Source organism: Protomyctophum bolini (assembly GCF_963924005.1).
Source record: "Protomyctophum bolini genome assembly, chromosome: 5".
Lineage (NCBI taxonomy): Eukaryota > Metazoa > Chordata > Actinopteri > Myctophiformes > Myctophidae > Protomyctophum > Protomyctophum bolini.
The window spans coordinates 43,751,306-43,771,903 of NC_137866.1; the positions used below are offsets into that span (position 1 = coordinate 43,751,306).

At 42.4% G+C, this 20,598-nt stretch overlaps 2 protein-coding genes across 11 annotated transcripts; both read right to left on the bottom strand.

The window, feature by feature from the left end:
• Positions 1-40: 40 nt before the first annotated feature.
• LOC308316141 (nascent polypeptide-associated complex subunit alpha) lies at positions 41-11,006 on the bottom strand. Of its 10 annotated transcripts, none has more exons than XM_080764566.1 (10): positions 10,931-10,983; positions 10,254-10,328; positions 4,622-5,505; positions 3,790-4,471; positions 3,046-3,131; positions 2,097-2,174; positions 1,574-1,720; positions 1,122-1,250; positions 371-493; positions 41-170 (listed from the first exon to the last, which is right to left on the bottom strand). In XM_080764566.1, exons 2-10 carry the CDS (start codon positions 10,321-10,323, stop codon positions 156-158), a joined length of 2,214 nt encoding a protein of 737 aa, XP_080620692.1. In that variant the 5' UTR covers positions 10,324-10,328; positions 10,931-10,983; the 3' UTR covers positions 41-155. The 10 variants fall into 10 exon arrangements, with proteins under 10 accessions (XP_080620692.1, XP_080620690.1, XP_080620688.1 ...); XM_080764564.1 differs by having other exon boundaries at positions 3,790-4,579; XM_080764562.1 differs by having other exon boundaries at positions 3,790-4,585.
• Positions 11,007-11,913: 907 nt separating this feature from the next.
• prim1 (DNA primase subunit 1) lies at positions 11,914-20,108 on the bottom strand. Its single transcript, XM_080763270.1, has 14 exons — positions 19,813-20,108; positions 18,540-18,697; positions 17,842-17,948; positions 17,597-17,670; positions 17,323-17,459; positions 16,815-16,873; positions 15,235-15,346; positions 14,094-14,183; positions 13,850-13,982; positions 13,436-13,505; positions 12,583-12,707; positions 12,346-12,444; positions 12,202-12,261; positions 11,914-12,170 (listed from the first exon to the last, which is right to left on the bottom strand). The coding sequence occupies exons 1-13, from the start codon at positions 19,922-19,924 to the stop codon at positions 12,242-12,244; spliced, it is 1,296 nt and encodes a 431-aa protein (XP_080619396.1). The 5' UTR covers positions 19,925-20,108; the 3' UTR covers positions 11,914-12,170; positions 12,202-12,241.
• Between the last annotated feature and the right edge of the window lie 490 nt (positions 20,109-20,598).

The window sequence follows — 20,598 nt, forward strand, 5'->3', positions numbered from 1 at the left end:
TATATTTTACTATATCAGCACAAAAAACATCCAAATAGTATTGTTTTTTTCCCATTTTATCAAGCCACAACTTTATTTCCATCTTGGGTATAAATTGTACAAACGTGTAGATTAAGTCAGCAACTGTTCTTGACAACTTCGCCTCCAGTGTCCCGTTACATCGTCAACTCCTGCGAAGGAACACAATGCTTAATACATGATCAAATATGCTTCTTCATAGTTAAAATGTGTTCTTCTCTTCTCAGGACATATAGGTTGGCTTCAGTAAACTCAGAAGAACGAAAGTCTATGTTATCAATCATCATTGAAGAGTTTTAGAATTTCTCAAAAATTCCAGAATAACCAGAGAAGGATTTTCATTCAATCTTACCATGATAGCGTTGACGATGTCGTTGTTGTTGTTTTTCAGGGCGCGTACAGCCTTCGCCCGCGACACGTTGGCTTGCGACATGACGAGTTCAATGTCTTTCACCTCGACTCCCGTCTCGTCAACCTGTAAAAAGATATATCATACACTTAAGTGTCTTTTTTCTGTTCAGATTTCACAACACGAATCTGGATAGGCCAAAATTCAGTGGGCACTGCATCTATATGTATACATCAGGGTTCCCACACATTTCTTCCAATGAAATTTCAAAACCTTTCCAGGATATTTAACCCAATTTCCAGGATTATATAACAATGCGCTGCAGCTGCACAGGTTGGTGTCATGTGACAAAGGAACAGACCTACAAGCTAACTACGCATCACGCTGAAGCAAACTGTGAGCTTGTAGATCTGTTCTTTTTGTCACGCCTTATACATTATGCTGCAATCACGCAACCCGTTCGGAGAATAAACTAATATCTTACGTATTCTTTCCAGGACCCTTGATCCGTTTCCAGTACTGGAAAAAGTTACTTCTAATTTCAAAACTTTTCCAGGGATTCCATGACCGTGGGAAGCCTGATACATACACCTACTCTTCTCAGTACAGATAGGTTGGCTTCAGCAGACTCAGAAGAACGAAAGTCTGTGTCAATCATCATCGAAGAGTCAAAAGTCCTACAGTGCTTCATCTGTTCTAGTCAAACATGCCACACCAAGCAGACTGACGCAATTTGACTATGACTAAATCTTACCTCTTCCTCTTCGCTCTCCTCCTGTACTGTTGGCGTCTGTGTATTTTCCTGGATGTTTGAAACGGCTTCTCCCTGTACCTTGAACTTTTCTGCAGCAGCCAACTGGGCTTGCTGGGAGAGATCCTCGATCTATGGCACAAAGAAGCCAGAAATGTCACTGATGAACACAGCTGTCATCTACAACAGTTTGACTCTTAACACATGATCAAATATGCTTCTTCATAGTTAAAATGTATTCTTCTCTTCTCAGGACATAAAAGTTGGCTTCAGTAAACTCAGAAGAACGAAAGTCTATGTTATCAATCATCATTGAAGAGTTTTAGAATTTCTCAAAAATTCCAATTGTAATAAAGAAATGTCACTGATGAACACAGCTGACATCTACAACAGTTTGACTATTGTAGCAAAACACCCATCAAGGGGGAAAAGACAAGTATCCCTTTGTTACATACCTTAGCCTCACCAAAGACAATGTATGTATCCGACGCGGGGCTCTTGTAGACGTCTGGTTTGGTGATGACGAACAAGATGTTCTTGGACTTGCGAATGGTCACCCTGGTGACTCCTGTTACCTGCCTCAACCCAAGCTTTGACATTGCCTGCAGAAAATAAGTTTCAAAGCAACAATTAATATCCATAAATGCAAGAAATATAGGTTTTGTAGCTACCCCTTTTAAAACTTCTCTTCTTTTGCTTAGTCTGATTTTCAGTGGAAATCCAAATATGGAGCCAACAAGCTTTGTCCTGGGGGCCGAGGGCTCAGGGGGTCTTCAGACAAAATGTGCATTGCATCTTACGAATACACCTATACTCTTCTCAGTACAGATATGTTGGCTTCAGCAGACTCAGAAGAACGAAAGTCTGTGTCAATCATCATCGAAGAGTCAAAAGTCCTACAGTAAATAATCAGTTATAATCAAACATGCCCAAGACCAAGCAGACTGACAGTTTGACTTTTAAGATTAACATCATTACCTTTCGTGCCTTCTTTTCACTGCGGCTCTGTTTTGCTTTGCTTACTGGTTCCTCGTCTATTTCAGCGGCGGCAGCAAGCTGGGAACAAATAATGCAATATTGACTGGAGGATTCAAATACAGATCTTTAAAATGAAGAAAATCACTAAGTCTTGTAAATAAACTAGTTTGCAAGCATCTAAGGCCTTGTTCACACAGCAGGTAAGGTAATAGCAGGTGTGAGCTTTTAGATGTCAGCTATTTTCAGCGAGTGGCAGTCATACAACAAAGTACTTCAACACCAATCTGGATAGGCAAAATTCAGATTTGGGCTGCCGGAATTAACATAGCCTATGTGCACTGCATCTATATGAACCTATACTCAGCGGGGCACATAAACGGTGCGCCAATGCAAAGGCATGCGAGGGTGCATTTGCGTACCAACAGCTGAGAGATAGGAATTTAGAGAATGCTGACAGGCACTCAAATGAGACGTTAACGCCCTCTAAGTAGACTTATAAATAAAACTAGTGTTGACTAATCATTACAAGTGGCTCTTATTTTGATGAGGTCAGGAACACAGGAAGTCCGTTTCAGTTGTAAACAAGCTACAATGACAGTTTTTGAAACTGAAAGGGAAAGTTACAGTGAGCTGTTAAAGTGCTAGTCGCTAAACCATGTTTACAACATATTTACAACATGAAAACTCTGTCACTTAAACCCACTCCCCACCCTGCTGTGTGCACCAAACTACATGGCCAGGTGCTCCTTTGAGTAAAAATTATAATGTGCACCCCTGCCTATACTCTTCTCAGTACAGAAATGTTGGCTTCAGCAGACTCAGAAGAACGAAAGTCTGTGTCAATCATCATCGAAGAGTCCGAATACCTACAGTACATCCAAATATGCCAGACCAAGCAGACTGACAATTCAAGCTGTGCCGTTCTGGGTGAGCATGATTCAACTCTCACCTGGGCCTGCTGTGTCTGTGTCTGTGCAGAGTCCTGCTCCTCTAGGTCTGGTACTGACTCATCACTGTCTGATTCAGTGCCAGATCCTACAGACAGCAACCAAAGAAATGTAAATTAGTCACAATATATTAAGCTGTGGGTCTGACTTGTGCATTAGCAAATTGGTGTCAAATAATCTGTCAAACCTGGGGAAGAAATGAATATGTGGATGATATATGAGGAACAGTGTTTATGTGAAAAGGAAAACATTATCTGAAAATCTGGTGCACTTAAGAGAAATTATGTGTGATTAAACAGTTATCTGCAAAAGAGTTAATCATTAATGAAAACATTTTAAATCAATTTGGATCGAGTATGGTATGAACACCAAGTAATAACCCAAATCCACACAAATATGAGTTACCCCCCCTCCCAAAAACAAATTACTATAAATGATATCAGCAGCAAAAACAACAAAGAAAAGACATTACTGACTTGCTGAAGGGAAGAGACAGTAGAAAACAGATTTTCGTTTCCGTCCTCAATAAATTGAGCCACCAATAACCGGAAGACCCTTTTCTTTTTTTTCCTTTTTTACACATTACATAACATCTTTGAAACAGACCAGTTGTAAGTTACGTGTGAAGCAAAGGTAATGGAGCCTTCATGAAGGCTACTTCAATCTAAGTTTGTAACAGATTTCAAGAACTATTGACAAGTGGGAAAAAACACAGACTGGACAAACAGGAGAGAAAATAGAAATACCCTTGTCATTCTTGATCACAGGTTCCACCTTGGTTTTAACAGGAGTGGGGGTAGGTTTAGGGGTTGAATCGATTACCTCAACCGTAGGTTTAACAGCGGAAGGTTTTGCAACAGCCTCTGCAAATGTAAGCTTTTTGGGAGCTTGGGCAGGGACAGCAGTTTCAACAGGGGTGGGCATAGCTGTGTCTGGTGAGGGCTTAGCTGGCGCTTTAGCAGCCTCAACAGGAGTCGGTTTAGCCTCTGCTGGTTTAGCAATCTCAATGGGGATGGATTTGGCCTTTTCAGCTGGCACCGTCTCAGCCTTGGCAACCTCAATTAGCTCAGGTTTAGCCACCACTGCAAGCTTATCAAAATCAATGACGGGTTTAGGAGGAGCTGAAGCAGACTCAACTGGCAAGGGTTTTGTCTCAGGGAGTACAAAAACTGGCACTTGACACTCCGGTGGAATGAGTGGAGGAAGGTCGTCATCCTCAAAGGATGGCAACACAGGGGAAGGTTTTGGTGAAGCCGCCTTAATCTCAACCTCTTTAGGAGGGCTGGTTGCAAGAGCATCCGAGAATGAAACTGGGGCTGGGGCAGCAGGTTTTGAGGTCACTTTAAAAGCAGCTGGGGCTGCAGAAAGCTTGGTAGGGGTGGGTGAGACTGCCTTTGGCTTGGCAGGGGTGGGTGAGACTTTCTTTGGCTCAAGCTTGGCAGGGGTAGGCGAGACCGCTTTTGGCTCAACCTTGACAGGGGTGGGTGAGACTTTCTTTGGCTCAAGCTTGGCAGGGGTGGGTGAGACTGCCTTTGGCTCAAGCTTGGCAGGGGTAGGCGAGACCGCTTTTGGCTCAACCTTGACAGGGGTGGGTGAGACTGCCTTTGGCTTGGCAGGGGTGGGTGAGACTTTCTTTGGCTCAAGCTTGGCAGGGGTGGGTGAGACTGCCTTTGGCTCAAGCTTGGCAGGGGTGGGTGAGACTGCCTTTGGCTCAAGCTTGGCAGGGGTGGGTGAGACTGCCTTTGGCTTGGCAGGGGTGGGTGAGACTTCTTTTGGCTTGGCAGGGGTGGGTGAGACTTCTTTTGGCTTGGCAGGGGTGGGTGAGACTTCTTTTGGCTTGGCAGGGGTGGGTGAGACTGCCTTTGGCTTGGCAGGGGTGGGTGAGACTTCTTTTGGCTTGGCAGGGGTGGGTGAGACTGCCTTTGGCTTGGCAGGGGTGGGTGAGACTTTCTTTGGCTCAAGCTTGGCAGGGGTGGGTGAGACTGCCTTTGGCTCAAGCTTGGCAGGGGTGGGTGAGACTGCCTTTGGCTCAACTGGAGCTGGTTTAGCCACATCAGATGGCCCTGGCACTGTTGGTTTTTCCTCTGCCGAGGTAGGTTCGGCAGGAATAGGGGCAGGCACAAACCCCTCCGATTTCTTAGATACCTTTCCTTGTTTGCCAGCCATGACAACCTTTGGCGTGGAAGAGCCTCCAGGTGAGGCAGCTAGGGGAGATACTAAGGGAGAGCACGGTGAGGAGACTAGAGGAGATACTACAGGAGGAGAGCGTGGGTTAGAGGAGGTAGTCGATTTTGGGGAGGTGGGAGGAGAGGAGGAAGAAGCAGACATCGAGGAGCGCTTTCTTCTTCCTGGGACAGCCTTTGGGGCAGAAGAACTCTGACCACTCTTGGCACCTTTGTCTTTGGGCTTAGCAGGACCAGAGGCAGCCTGGGGCTGCTGGGGGGGAGCTGGGGCAGATGTAGCTAGATGAAACATTTATTTATTTATTTTCTTATTTGATAGTAAGATGAATGCCATAACCATGCGGGTTAAATGATCAGAGAACAAGGGCAATTTTCCATTGCAAGGTTAGACCACCCACAAAACAGTCTTAACACGGGCCGACGCAAGACGGCACAAAAAATGCAAAAAACACACTACACATTCAGAATTGCAGTTTTAACTTTAGTTACATTATCTCAATCTTTTGCGAATGTGGTACTCCAAAAACAAACCAGATGCACTCACAGCAAACAGAAAAGGCATTCGCAAAACAACACTACATTGTTTTTGGGATGTTTCAGACTACACCATTAATTTAATTATGCGTAGTGTACAAATATATTTAAGATTATTTGGGCTAAGATATATATATATATATATACATTTTTTGTAATCATGTGGATGACTTAGATCTTGCACCATAACTTTATATTCGAATTACATTTTGATCCGGTTTAAATTCACATTGGATCTTCCTTTAGTTATCAGGAGACCTGATTAAGAGTGAATTGTAACATCTTAATTGAAACATTTTAGTTTAAAGTGAGACTGTATGGATTCCACTTCTTGGTTCTTAAGGTCTATTCGAAGACTACATGACGTCACTGCACGGTGGTCACCGTTCACACATGTTTTTTTTACTAACCACCGAAACGGTAACCAGTGGTCACCTCTTCACCAAAAACACTGGACTGTGGACTATGAATAGGCCTTTATATGGTTTCTCTCCGATGCACCTGCAGATATGTTTTCATTTAACCATCAATACAAATTTTACAATCTGTAGATTTGTCTTTGTTGCTGAAATGAAACTTACTTTCTGATATTGCCATATTGTGCATATCAATTGTGGTTAGCGCAAGTAAACACGTGGAAAAGGACCACTAATTCAAGTCAAATATACAATGAGGAAAAGATAAAGAAAACAAACAGTGTTAAAAGTAGAAGGAAGAAAGGGTAAAACATGAAACATGAATATTTTCCTTCCAAGAAAGTTACTATAGGTTAGGTTTGTCAACAATGGACTGGTCTGCTTCAAGGTGAGATAAATGACATTATCAGTTTTCTCCAAGTAGAACAATTGAATGCGAGTGATAAGGTATTATATATTTTGAATATCTAGAACAAAAAGGAAACGAAATATCTGAAAGGTGGGGTTGGGGGTTGCAGAGATAGAAAGATTGGGGGTGGTCTGTGTTTCACCTTTTTACACAAGTTAACCCACCTGACAGGTGCCGTGTTGAGTGGGATGGACCTGCACAATTAGACATCACCTTCGGCGGGATACGCTTAGAGGGGATTACAACGGGTACTTTCTCAAGAATTTCATTTTGAGGGGGCGCGGCAGCAATCACTTCAGGTGTGGTTTCAATTTCTTCAGGTGCTGTGTCCTGGCTACTTTCCTTCAGGCCATATACTGCAGGCTCTGGGGCATCACTTGCCTTCCCATCCACTGCATCTTCACATGGCTCTTCAGAACTAGCCACAGGCACATCCTCTGCACATGGCTCTTCAGAAGCAGGCTCAGCCACAACTTCCACAACTGGCTCTTCAGAAGCAGGCACAGCCACAGCATCTGCACATGGCTCTGAAGAGGCAGGCACAGCCACATCTGCACATGGCTCTGAAGAAGCAGGCACAGCCACAACATCTGCACATGGCTCTGAAGACGCAGGCACAGCCACAACATCTGCACGTGGCTCTTCAGAAGCAAGCACTGGTATATCTGCACATGGCACTTCAGCAGTAGGAACAGTCACATCAGAAGTTGGCTCTTCACAAGCAGGTACAGCAACACCATCTGCACTTGGATCTTCAGAAGCAGGCATAGGCACATCTGCACTTGGATCTTCAGAAGCAGGCACAGCTGCACGTGGCTCTTCAGAAGCAGGTGCATCTACCACATCTGCACATGGTTCTTCAGAAGCTGGTGCTGGTTTTTCATCAAGGGCATCTTCAGCGTCTACAACTGGTTCTGCTACAGCTTCCACAAGAGTTGCTTGGTTATCAGGTTCTTCAAGAGCAACCACCGATTCTTGAGCCTCAATCATTTCTTCCGTATGAATTTCAAGCGATTCAATGGCAGAAACAAGTGCCACAACAGGTTGTTCAGATTCTTCCGTTACTGATGGTTCGGCGGCAGGCAATTGCAGTGAGATGGGTGTGCTCTCGAGAATAACAGGATCACCGTTTAATGGATCAACAGCTGCCTTTGTAGAAGTTTCTTCAAGCAGTAGCTGAGAGTGAATAACTTGAGCACTAGAGGATTCTGGAGGTGATGGATTCTCCAATGGGGACATCTTGTGCACTTCAGGAATAGCCATCTCTGGTGGTGCAGAAGAATTCAACACCCCCACAGCTGATAAAGGGGAAAGTAGGAGGAGCAAGAGGAGCAGCATGGGGAAGGGCAGTCACAGTAGTAAACTGAGGAGCAGCTATTAAGAGATTAATGAACATGTTTTGGTGAACATACGGAGTGCGCAACCCGTCCATAGAACCAGTGAATGTGAGAATATTCAGGGATGCAGACGTGTTGTGTGCAGTCAAAAGATAATTTGTGCCCATGTCCCAAAATATCATGCAGTGTCTAAACGTGGCAGATAAATGTTAATATTATACCATCTACGGATGTTAAGTGTTGAAAGTTTAAAGACTATTTACAAAACTAGAGGCACAATAGGCGTCACCTCAGTTAAAATATATATTTTTAAATATGTATGACGTGTACAAAACGTCAATGATCCGACTTATTGGTGCCCAATTACAAACATTTATTGCTTTATGAAACATCTCAAAGAAGTGTTGCTTAACCTTCAACCTGCTATGTGTTAAATCATTTTCCCATCCATTTCAAAAGGCAAATAGAGATTAGATGGATCTGAATGTATTTCGTAGCCCTTATTTCAACCCCCTGTTGACACTAATGAATAACGACCCAGTTGTCACTGATTTGTTAGGTGAAGAAGTTGAGATATTTAAAAGAAATTTGCAAATCCAAATCACTGGTGCACTGGACTAATAAAAGCTTGTTAATGGTAATTACATAAACCAGTAATCTTTTTGTAGTTACTGAATCTACATTTTCTAATAACTCGAACCTGCAAGGCTCTCGCCCAATCAAACTGAAGTTTTAGTTAATCATGAGAAATGTAAATGAATTTGGTTGCATGACAATGAATGAGAAAATGACTTGTTGAAAATGTTCCAAAAAAAAAAAGAAAAGTAAATGACTATACCTAGACAAAATGCCAATAGCAAAATGCCACACAAAAAAACTTTAGTTCTTCAGTAACCTCAGGAGGGTCCTTGAAAAATCCCTTTCAGAAAGATTAATGAATCCCAAAAAAGATGTTATTTTCATGTGTAGTAAACAATGGTTAATAGACATTTAAACATGTGCACAGTGAGGTTTTACATAGGAGTAAAGGCAGAGGTACTATCTACTCCAAGCAGGTGCTAAAAGTTCCACTACCACATTGCATCTTTCCCAACAAGGTTAGGTGTTAGGTATCAATGGAAGTCGGTGCACTATTCAGTCAACTACAAAAATACCATGCATTGTGTATCAAACCCAGTCAATGCAATCACCACAGGCTGTTGTGAGTTTGTGTAACAAAGGGTCCTGGATTACCCATTCCAACTGCATCAATGGGCACCACAAAATGTGAGAACATAGAAAACTTTATAGATTACCAAAATACAGACTTAAGACTTTTACTTTTTTTTTCAGGAAATATTTATGACCATCCAAAAACAACTTGCCATTGTTAAATTGCACAGGCTGCATTAACCACTTGTATCCTATGCTGGGGGAAACATTTGCCAAAAATAGCTGATCTACAAGCTCTCAACACGTCACATTTTGAGATTGTAGATCGGCTATTTATGGTCAACATAATTGGTGGACTAAAAATAGAAATTGCAGGACTCGGGCGAATTAAGTATACAGGATTTAAGTGGTTAAACCAGTTTCTTAACGGCTGACAGTTGAGAACATTATGCCATAGAGTTCTCCCACTTTGATTTTGGAATTTGTATAAGTTGTAAAATAGTAGTCAAACAGGTCTGCTTCTTCCATTGGCAAAGGAAAATCACATGTATGGTGACCTGGAGGGCTTGACATCACAATACCTTTATTATTAATACTAGGGCAAGCCAAATGGAATAAACCCAATTGTCTGTGTAAATGGTGACTCCAGCACATGTTCCAAGTGTTCAGGTACTAAAAGTAAAGACAGTTTGACAATGCTTCAATCAAAATAACAGTGGTGAAAGTGCTTTTTGGATGGTTTAAAAGGACTCAATAGTTCAATGGCCAGTCAACCCTTCCTAAATATAAACCTGGAACCATAGTTCCAGCATATAGCTGGCATTTTTAGTACCCGTTTTAACAGCTGGCGATCATGAGGAGCTGTCTAATGTCTACAGCCCCCCGCGGATGGCGACAAATGGTGCCATTTCACCGACCCGTCACCTGTTCATTCAATCGCAACTCACTACTGAAAACAAATAGTTGTCCATCCCTTGTTTTACAAAACATGAAAACATGTTTTGGATGTTGTGGATGAAGCTTATATCCATTCCAAAACACATCTTCATGTTATGTTCACTGGCCACGAACACAGCTTTATGCGAACACCATCAACAAGTTATTAAAGAGTTCCAGGACCCTGTCAGTGCTTCCGTTTTAGTATATAAAGCATGCAGGTTAAGCAAAGTGAATACATACCAGTCTCCACTTGAGGCTGCTGCATCTCCTGCTCGGTGACTGGGACAGTTTCTGTGGCTTCGCCAGGCATAGTTGCTGAAAAGGAAAATGATAGCTCAAGAAACAGTACAAATAAATAAATACAAAGCTAACAACATCGCGCCTTACATCACCGTCATACTTACAACGAATTTACAACGAATTCGTCTTAACTTATCGTTATTGTAGTGGTCGAGAAAGCAGAACCCATGCTTTAGCTGTAGACTACAGCTAGTAGCAGGCAGCACTGTCTATCCAAACGTTAGCTAGCTAAAGCTAACTTAGCCTCTGAGCAGGGAAGCTAATCGCGTACAGTAAAGTATGCGTCCGATTTTCTCACACATGAACACCAGTTTGAGTAGCTCGACATTCGCCACACCGACTTCAACTCGCAATTATTGTCATATTGACTTGAGGCCTTGATAGGCTAGATAACAAGAGCCTTCTGTCTGGTGAAGAGCCGACAAGTCGTGTTCCCCCATTTTGAGTCAGCAATCGGCTAGATAACAGCCCTTTTATCCACGTATAAATAAACGAAATGGAGAAATACAAGCATGAGCGGAAAGACCGCAAACTCTACTAATGGATTAGACGCGTGTGTCGAACCTTGGTGTCCAATAATCAATAGATGATGTTAGATTATTCGAAGAGACACTCACCGACTCAGGATACTATATCCAAGATGGCTGTGAGAGAGAAAATCTAACCTCTGTCGTGCGGTAATATCCGGTTTACTTTAATACAATTTTGCTTCCGGGTCATTTATCTCTGGTTTTAACCTTAGATACTCTAAGGTTTTTTTTTGTATTTTTTTAGTCTATGGTTTTAACACACTGCAGTCTACCATGAATATATTATTATTATTATTATATATTTGTATCTATAATTATAACCCTGGGTTCATCCACATTATTTTTATCTCTCTGGATTGTGGTGAAGGAGTTTTTATTTAGGCAATATTTTCTCTACAGAATGTGGGTGTAATGGGACATCTGGTGGCGAAATGTTGTCAATGCCAGTGATTCTAAAAATAAAAATAAAATCATGTCAAGGTACCTCCAAATGAATATTTACAGTATTAGACCATCTGAAAACAGCTTGTGCCACAGTGGCAGTGAACCTCATAAGAGAAGATGTGTTGAAAATGTTAGAGATTATTCCAAGACTTTCCCAATTGCAATAGTGTTGAAGTGGATACAATTCTTTTTAAGCTAATTTATATAAACTAATTTTGCCTTTGAGAACCAGTGAACCACTGATATATGCCTTTCTTTCTTTTTTGACACTGTACAGATAGATTATTCCATGGCTATTAATTAAAAAACAGTGTCCATAAATGTCCCCTCTGATGACTTGCTTCATCTTAGGGCCGATTCATACTCCTGTTTCGGCGCTGTAGTGCCGAAATGATTTCGGCTCGTCAGAAAATTTCAGTCGCACCGAAGAGCCGAGTTTAGGACGGTACCCGCCCCCCCGAACCTCAAATGACGTCAAATTGTAGGCTCTACAGCGCCGAACCGACTTTTATTCGGCTCTAAAATAGGAGTATGAATCGACCCTAAGATGGCTGTCTAATAAACATACTGCATCCTTGCATTCAAAGCCATAACCTTAAAATAAATAACCAGTAAATAAATATGAAGTAGTATAAAAGCGGTTTTATTTTAGCAAATTGGTTAACGTAAGACTGTACAATAGAACATATAGACCCAACATAGAGACAAAAACAATATCAAATAGCCATATTTATATCATAGAACATTTAAAAAGATATGGAAAATAACATTTTATTATTTGAGTTTGTTTCAGATTAGCCAATCACTTTGAGTGCAGCAGCATTATATGAAAAACAAATAGGCCACATTGGAAAATGTAATAACAAAAGTCAGCTTCTCCACCACAGAATTAAATGATCTGATATCAGTTTGTTACTGGGAGCTGAATAGCATTCTGATGGTCAGTGGTCCAGTTCAAAAGTCCTTCTGAAGATCTGTAATAAATAAATAAATAGATAAACAAACAAAACAAACAAATAATAAAAAAAGACCAAAAAAAATCTAAAACTAATACTTACCACTTTTTCTAAGAAGCTCTCCTTTGCGTGCACGGGCCAGTCCTTCCAGAAACTGATCAAAGCATTTCACATACTTGGCCAGGCTTGTTCTTTTGTAATCTGTAAAAACAGTAAACCCTTTGTGAGTAGAGACACAAACTGTTAATCCATCCCTGTGAAAACCCATGCCGCTTTCTTGGGGATAAAAGTAAAAAAATATTTAAGTCAAACGGAAGACTCTGGAAGACTCTGTTGCACCTCTGATCTTCCGTTTCTCGGTTGCATCCATTTCGTTTTCTTTCTCCTTGTTGTCCTCCTCCTCCTCCTCTACCTCCTCTTCCTCACCGTCTATCCTTGGTCGGTCTAGCTCCTCACAGATCATACTGGGGAAAAAGTTAACAAAAAATGTCTGGTAAATATCACAAAACATACAATTTAGGCATTTAGCAGACGCTCTTAATCCAGAGCGATTTACAGTAAGCAAGAACAAAAACATGTTAATACATCAAATACATAAAAATTGTCATCACTAAGTTGCATACACCTGTAGGTGGTCCAGGCTAGGGCAAGTACATTATTCACTACCCTCAGTCGCTCTTCAATACACCACCTACAGTTGGTGCAGAATGCAACTGCCAGACTTTTAATGAACACTTTTAGAAGGTCTCATATCACCCCTGTGCTTGCTGCTTTACACTGGCTTCCAATTGACTGCAGAATTTTATTAATCACTTTTAAAGCTCTCCATGGGCTGTCTCCCATGTACATAACTGAACTATTATCCCCCAGCAAATGTGAGAACACTGAGGTCTTCAGGTAAAGACCTTCTTAAAGTTCCAAATACAAGACTAAGAACTAAAGGCAATAGAGCTACTACTACTACTTACAGCTTCCCTGCGTCAGCTGATCTGAGTGTTCAGGAGGGTTTGTGTGATCAGACTTGGAAGATATGGCGGTGCCATACCTTTGGTTGCTTTGAATGCCAGCATCAGAGTTTTGTACTATGCGGGCAGCGACCGGGAGCCAATGGAGGGAGCGGAGAAGGGGAGTGACATGATGTGACTTGTGCATTGCACAAAAGAGCAACACAATACACTGAATCGTAGCTTACCTGATAGTGGGCACAGCGAAGGGATCAAACTTGTCTAATTCTTTTAGGTCAATGGGAACAGAAATCCGTCCTGGCCAAAAAGTAAGCAAGACAAGAGACAGCCAGAGTCAACCATTTGTTAGAGCTACAACAGCCTTACAACCATGACGTTCATTAACAACTTAGCCCATAAACTTAGTCGACTGGGATCCCCCAATGCTCTATATACAATGTGACTTTCTCCAAATGTTCACCCCAATAGGGACGCTAGGGTCCGATAACTTAGTTGACTGATCTATCATGTTCTGTTCTCTTCTTAATTAATCTCCTTTTATTCTTGTTGTGTATACCGTTCCTTATGTACAAGACGTAAAGATAAAGACCATCTTGTACCGTGGGTTACTGTGGTTAAAAGTACAAGACCACTGTGCTCACCTGTTTTGGGGTGAACACTGAAAGGACTCTTCAGTAAATGGTTCACTCCTTTACTGACGTTCACGTCAAGTCGTGGGTAACAGTACTGCAGCATGATCTCTTTATCAAAGTACTGGCCCTTCTTGACAGTAGCCTGAAAGAGGAAGAATTATAGTGACTGTGTTCACGCTACATGTTTATATGCTATAGTTCTTAAACAAATGAGAGGACAAATTGCCACTGTGACACATGCGTGTTTATCTACCCGTTTGCTTTGGGCTTGAGCTGTGAGCCTTCCCCAACGCTTCTCAGGGTTCTTCTCATTCTGGAAATACTGGAGCAGATCCTTTCTAACATGTAAGGACTTAGTTAAGGTTAAGATCAGATCCAGACAAGGTAGCAAACGTTCCTGTCCACTAACAATGCTACAAGGACGGCCAAAGAGACAGTCTGGGGCAGTGGTAAGGGTTGGCATCCCAAACCACTTCCTCTGTGAGGATGAACCAAAAGCTACAGACTGCAATAAAACTTGCAAGGGTTTAAAAATCAGCCTCGAGTGGCCCTGAGGCTGAGATGTGTGCTGTCCAGCGGTATCGTGAGGTGACCACCGGAGCTGAAATAACGTTGAGCGGTGGTGAGTAAAAACAGAGTGAAGAGCTGGGGCGGTGGTTTGCTCTTCACCGCGGCTCGTGACGTCATGTTATAGTTCGGTGGTCACCTCACCACAATCCAGACTATGAATGAGCCTTTAATGTTGCCAACATCTCATCAGCCATCTTCCTCATTGACTGTTTCTCAGCCTCTCAGGAGACAGTGGGGGCTGTAGCATGCCACTTGGACACAAGCCGGGGTCTGATCAGCCTTGGTCGGGTCGCCTGGAGCAGGGTGTATGTTGTAAGACCCAGAAACACCCAAAGATCCCAGGTTTACAACACTGATGATGTGTCAACGTTTATGCATCAGTAGATGTTTGATATTTACTCTGAAATCTTGCATTGCCTGTCAGTCAGTTGTTTGGCCATATATGGTCATGCCATCAGAATGGAGTTCCCTGATGTCATCAATATGAAGCCCATATATGGGAATGCTCATATATGGAGATCCCTGATGTCATCAATATTGGCCAGCAACTCAGAGCCATAGAGTAAGACAGCGTTACGACATTGAGTACCAAATTCATCGGATTTGTACAAGTATAATCTGCACAAAAGAACTATAGCCTTAATTCTATGAGACATGCTATAACTTGGTGATGCCAAGTTCACTTCCGGGACACAAACCTGGGCCTCTGCGATGGTGGTCGAGTGTTTTATCTCTACACCACCCGGAGTTGTACCTGCACACATCACAATCCATGGTAAAAAAACAAAACAATGTGTGGATCACATTATTATTTTAGAAAGGATATCTTCAGGCACAAGTGCCAGCACTTTCTCTGCCGATTCCTTGCTGCCCAATATGTCTTGTCCATGCAGTGCATATTGAGGAAAGTAGCGTTCCACCACCACCAGTGATTCTCTGTTGGGATTATAAGAAAATAGAATGTTCAGCAACACATGGTACGAACATCTCATTGAGATATTATTAATATTACCACTCGTGCAAGCAGAGCGTGCAAGTACTGCGATCGGCTGGATATGTTTGTATGTACAGTATGTACAGTATGTACTGTATGTACGTATGTATGTATGTCGGTGTTCTCCAACAGCCAATAAAGGGACCACCATTCTTGGTGACGTAACTAAGTATGTTTCAAGGTTGGTATAAGGTCAATAATGGGTCTAAAGGATTTAGAATAGCAGAGAGCTCTAGGACTCAGAGCAGCAGTCGTACCCAGACAGCAGAGAGCTCTAGGATTCAGAGCAGCAGTCGTACCCAGACAGCAGAGAGCTCTAGGACTCAGAGCAGCAGTCGTACCCAGACAGCAGAGAGCTCTAGGACTCAGTGCAGCAGTCGTACCCAGACAGCAGAGAGCTCTAGGACTCAGAGCAGCAGTCGTACCCAGACAGCAGAGAGCTCTAGGATTCAGAGCAGCAGTCGTACCCAGACAGCAGAGAGCTCTAGGACGCAGTCGGACCAGAAGTGGTGAGTGAGCGCACCTCATGGCGCGCTCTGTTTGCGCACAAGTAGGCCATACATGGCCTACTTGTGTGCAAGGCGCAAGTTGGCATCTCGACAGAGTGCATTTCTAGTTAATATTATTATGATCAATAAATTCAATTTGATGAAAACAAATCCTGATGACCGTAATTGTGTCATCAAACAAGGGCAACCTTAGAGGTGTACAGCTGAGCTGAGCTCAAATGCAATCCTCATTGTTCCACGTTATTATTCTACAATCGATAGTTCAGGCATTATGTAAAAAAATACATTAATAAAACACCAAATGTCACCATGTGTCAGATATTGAATTGGAGATAGATAGAATATATGAAGATTGACAGCCTTGTGCTGTGATTTGACGACAATAGAGCGCCGCAGTCCCCGCCCCCTTTCAGAAAAGCGAGTGGCCCAGGAAGTGGAAGCCCCATGCATTCTCCCATCGGCACTTTTAATATAATTTATTTAAAGACGGTTACGCCGCGGACAAAGCCAATTCGGATCGTGACGAATCATGACAATGAACACAATATTTTGGGAGGATCAAATCATTAGAAAGAAGAAAAGAAAGTCAGGAGACAACACTATTTGTTTTATTTTTCGTCTTATAAATTATTTGAACGGCCCAAAATATTGTGTTCATTGTCATGATTCGTCACGATCCGAATTGGCTTTGTCCGCAGTGTAACCGTCTTTAAATAAATTATATTAAAAGTGCCGATGGGAGAATGCATGGGGCTTCCACTTCCTGGGCCACTCGCTTTTCTGAAAGGGGGCGGGACTGCGGCGCTCTATACAGACATTGCAGACAGTGTCATGCATACATTCATGAATGCATACCTAGTACATACTGTAGTACATAAACACAAATCATGAGATTACTTACTTGATGAACGGATGCATTGGATCTGTCAGCACTACTTTCCTCACATTATCTGTACCACCCTACACAACAGCAATCACAACATCAAAACATCAGCATCTCCATGGCAACTAAAGCTTTAATTTATGCAATCATGTTGATAAAAATGACAATGTCAACAGAAAAGTGTTGACTGAATAAATGAGCCCTTAGTAATCACATGACCCTAGCGACCCCAGCGTTGGTGTAGAGGGGGGGAAATGAGGGAGCCAAAGATGGATCCTCAGACCCTAGGGGTCCCCAGTAAACAAAGCATATAGCGTTCAAGTGGTTATGGTCCAGTTATGATAATGTATTGCAAAGCTTCAAAAGCATACTGTGCCCAGGGCTCCAACGCAGCTTTGATACGTTCTTTAAAGCAGTCAGTGGTTCTCAAAGTGGGGTCACTGGGTCCACGGCCAAATACATATTAATTTGGCAGTCCTTGACATGAAACAGTTTGAAGATCAGCAGGTATGAAAGGGGGTCTCACCTTCACCAGGCTGAGGTACTCTGCTACAGCAGAGCGTCCTGCCACAGACAGCTTCCTGGCAGCTTCATCACACACCCAGCAATGAACTCCTCTTCTGCCAGAGTACACCCACAGGCAGTGTCGGAAACCAAAGTCATCTGGAATATTGCAAAGCATTATACGTCATTACACTTCCTTTTCATGCCATTGTGTGCAACTGGATGAGCAGACATAGGCAGACAGATGCTCAGCTCGATATCAAAACAAGGCAAAATTATTGTTTCCTTTAACTTGCCTCGAAGAGCTCTGTCAAGTATACGGATCGCGATAGTCATCAGGGTCCAGCACTTGGGACAAATGTCTGCAGCACTGAAATGAAAATATTTTATTGCATGGCAATGCTCCTCTCCTTTACTATCAGTGTGTGTGTATACGTGTGTGTGTGTGTGTGTGTGTGTGTGTGTGTGTGTGTGTGTTTATGCATGTCAGTGCAGCATTGTACAAACTCTTGTCTTTGTTCTCAGATAAATGTTCAATTACCTGCAGCAGCTTCTGACATCATCGTAATCTGTCATGTCAATATCAAAGACCAACTCTTTCTCCTGAGCGTGGAAGGTACCAGACTTCACCGTGTTGTGTTGATTGGGCTGTGGGTGAGAACAAAGACTGCGTTAGCATCTATATTCTAAACATTATGCATTCAGTGTGATTTGTGAATGCCTTAAATCCCATCTGTGACCTGATGGAGAGGTCACAGTTTGGGTTAGTGTAGCAGAGCCTCTGCCGGAAGACCAAAAGCCTAGTCGCCAGTCGGTGAACCCATTTTGGTTGTGCATGCACCCAAATTGTGAATATATTTAGTTGTAGTTTAGTCATCACAGCTTAGTTTTTATTTAGTTTTCGTCTGAGGAAAAAGGTAGTCAGTGGACATTTTTCGTCATAGTAGTGCACCGGAGCAGGTTAGTCTATGTGTGGGTGCAGCACCAAAAAGTTAGGCGCACCAGTTGCAACCAAATACAAAGTTAGTCTGGAGCCCTGCCCCAGCCATGGGAGATTCCACTTTAGGCTAGTGGTTAAGACGTTTGATTTTAGCATCCCTTCCTGTGTGGGAGACCCAGGTTCAGATCCCACCAGGCATTACCCACGCATTTCATGCTTGGACAGCAAGAAAAACAAAGTGACAAGAGAGGACCATAGACAACGATGGGAAGAATAAAGCAAGCAAGCAAAGCAATCACCCTGTGACTGTACACAGCTCCGAGGTCTATCTTGTACGGGTTCATCTTCTGCATCTCCTTCTCCAGGTCGCTCTGTGTGCTGAAGGACTGGTAACGCACGTAGATGTCGTCTCTCAGCGTGAAGGAGAACTCTCGATTCTGGAAGTAGTTCTTGTACACTGAAGTTTGGAAAAAGGTAAATACATAATTAGCCTGTCACTGAGGTTAACTGGTTGTGATCTTGAGATTTAACTTTGAAGGCTCATAAAGGACTATGGGTGGATTTGATGACATTACCCAACAGACTAATACCATTTTGAATTGAAGAACCGTTCCATCTATTACCACGTTTCAAAAACGATATTTCGTAAATATTTCTCTTCCAAACATGAGTTAGACATAGGGCTATTAAGCCAGTTTAGTTGTAGCCACTAGCTAGATTCCTTATAGTTTCCCAGTTTTCTTAAATCCAATTGTATAATCATATATTGTATTTAATACTCATTTACCATAACTCAGGGGTTCTCAACATGGGGTCTGGCCGGGGACCCCCATGGGCCAGTGAGCAGGTTCCAGGGCTTACCAGCTAAATTAGGAACAGTTGAGCAGAGCTAGTAGTCTTTTCTTTCTATCTTTTTTAGGGGTGCTAGCCCCTCCTATGTCCAGCTTGTAGTATGCGTGTTAGTGTAAACACAAACTTTGTCCTAAAACACAAACATTACATGCCATTGATAAAGAATGGGCCTCGGGTCCTGGACAGTTTTTCGTCCTAGTGTAACATTAAAAGCTGGACATAGGATGCGATTGGCCCGGAATGAGATGATGTATGACGGTAAGAGCGCCCCTCACTTCACACAGGGTATGTTTTGTTTCCTATGACATGGTCAAAATACTTAGGATGAATGTCAGGTTGAAAGTGATTCATTTTACTATAATTTCCATAGCTAATCTGTCAATGAGAGAATGCACTGTAGAATGATGAATGAATGACTTCAGATCGTACGTTTCTCTTTCCATCTATGGCTATAGTCTCTCACAGATACACACACACACACACACACACACGCGCACACACGCACACACACACACACACACACACACACACACACACACACACACGAGGACTCGAGGAGCCCCATAGCCTATCTGATGATTCTGATTATTCTCACCGAACCAAATATGGGGCTGGGGGTCCTTGAAATTAAAACGTCCTTTGTTTGACATGAAAATGTTTTGAGAACCACTGAGAGAGAGCTTCCCAAACTTCACAACAAGACCGACACTGACGACTCACCTCCTCCATAGTTGAGCCAGCGGTAGTATTGTGAGAATGGGAACAGCCGCCGGTAGTACAGCGGCAATAAATCCGGCAGAGAGGCTTGATCATAATCTGCATTAAGTGGCATGATGTCTGCAGAGTAGCCGCTAAGGAGTTCGCGGCGAGCAAGAAGAAATGACCGATCAAATGTTGTGAAGAAATGACCAGTACCGCTGTCAGATTCGTGTTGTTTATGCCCCGAACGCGCCAAAAAGTCTGAAAGGGGAGTTACCAGTTAGACAAGGTCAGGCCGGTAGCGTCATCACCTAGCGACCTAGTTATAGTTTGCACAAAACAAAAAAAGGAACAGAAAATAGATGATATGGCTAATAATTGTAAAATTCTGTGATCTTACGTTTTGAATAACATATATAATATAGTTATTAGGTCAAGTCTCGACTCGTTATCGATTCCAACTTTTTTTGCGACGTCAATAACCTATCCTCGCTATATGTATATATTTTTCTAGTTTGTTCTTCATGTTGTAGATTCCTAGCCTGGATCCAGCCCAAAGATCCCGCACACTCCCATCAGGACGGAAATGTTTCATCTTAGGATAAAGGTATAGTGATGCTCTGTTCACACTTGTCATTGTTTAACTGTTTTTTTGTTTTTTCATGTTTATCACACTTATGTTTTTTTGTTATACTGTATGTGGAACATTTACATTGCCTGTTATTTTTTTCATTTTTATTTAACTGAATTACTTATCATTATCTAATCTGAAACTGTCGAACAAAAATGCCTAATAAAAACAGTATT